A 1,259-nucleotide genomic window follows, 5' to 3' on the forward strand; every position below is an offset into this window, starting at 1 on the left:
CGCACTCAGACGTCTCGCTGCTCAACTATCAGTCTGCTCTGTATCCATCATCGGCAGCGCCCGTGGCAGGAGTGGCACAGCAGAGCGTTTCCTTGCAGCCTGGAACCACCCAGATCTGCACGCAGACGGACCCGTTCCAGCAAACCTTCATTGTTTGTCCCCCTGCTTTTCAGAGTAAGTGGAAAAACCCCCTTGCTGTGATACTGCAGTTTCAATTAGGTAGAAATGGGAAGTGGCAGTCTGCACTAAACTGAGTAAGTACAGAAGACCACTGTGCTTGTCACGCGGTGCTCTTGCATCAGGTGTAAGTGCAGAATCAGGTCAGGCCTGTGTAGACAGTTTGGTTCTCTTCCAGGTCGTGCTTGAACAGATGACAGTATCTTGCCTGCCTAGGTTGCAGTCTTCATCTGGTTGCTCAACCAGTTTTTCCCCCCAAACTGAACCCAACAGCATTCCACAGAAAGCAGTGAACGGAGGAGCCAGTCTGAAAATAAAGTGTCCGTGCTGTTTTGTATGTCAGGAGCAAATGTCTGGTCTTTGTGTCTCCGTTCACGTGCACTGAGGCAGCTGCGTGGTTTGCTAGCTGCACGTTGTCACAGATTGCAAATTAAGTGAGGTTAACACAAGCAGAGCTCTGTTAATCCTGAAAGTTCTCTACTTGTGCTTCTGTCTGCATTGTGTTAGTGTGGAGGCTCATATATGAAATGGGAACTGATAGTGTAAGGTCTGGACTTCGAACTCGGTCTCAAGGAACATAGAATTAGAGCTCTGTTATCTGTGTATCTGAAAACAAGACTATGGACTTGAGCAGAGCCAGGCTGGTGAGGACTGGTCGTCCATCGTTGCCCTTTGGCGCACCGGCACTGCAGAATTATTTACCTGAGCTGGTGTTTTATTGGTATGCCTTTGTCAAAGGGAGCAGCTTTCCCTTCTCCTCATCTGAGCCCATCTTCTGCCCTTCCCTGGTAGGAATTTTATTTTGGAAAGAAACTGAAAAAAAACCCGAGAGATAAAAATGATAAAGCAGCTTAGTGGTGATGTATTCTTGTCCTCCGCAGCTGGACTTCAGGCAACGACAAAGCACTCTGGGTTCCCTGTAAGGATGGAAAATGCTGTCCCAATTGTACCACAAGCACCTGCAGCACAGCCACTGCAGATCCAGTCTGGAGTTCTTACACAGGTAAAAACAAATAAGCAAAAAAAACAAACAAAAAAATACCACAAAACCAAAAAACCCCAACCCGTAGGATTAACTGCCA

The 1,259-nt window shown here is 47.5% G+C and overlaps 1 protein-coding gene across 1 annotated transcript in view; it reads left to right on the forward strand.

Moving 5' to 3' along the window:
• The window catches only part of HIPK1 (homeodomain interacting protein kinase 1), a 19,776-nt gene that overhangs the window by 10,927 nt on the left and 7,590 nt on the right, over window positions 1-1,259 (forward strand). The window contains 2 exon segments of the mRNA XM_009866054.1: window positions 10-174; window positions 1,059-1,180. Coding sequence (XP_009864356.1) covers window positions 10-174; window positions 1,059-1,180 — 287 coding nt within the window.

The sequence above is a fragment of the Apaloderma vittatum genome, unplaced genomic scaffold (genome assembly GCF_000703405.1).
Source record: "Apaloderma vittatum isolate BGI_N311 unplaced genomic scaffold, ASM70340v1 scaffold40153, whole genome shotgun sequence".
Classification (NCBI taxonomy): domain Eukaryota; kingdom Metazoa; phylum Chordata; class Aves; order Trogoniformes; family Trogonidae; genus Apaloderma; species Apaloderma vittatum.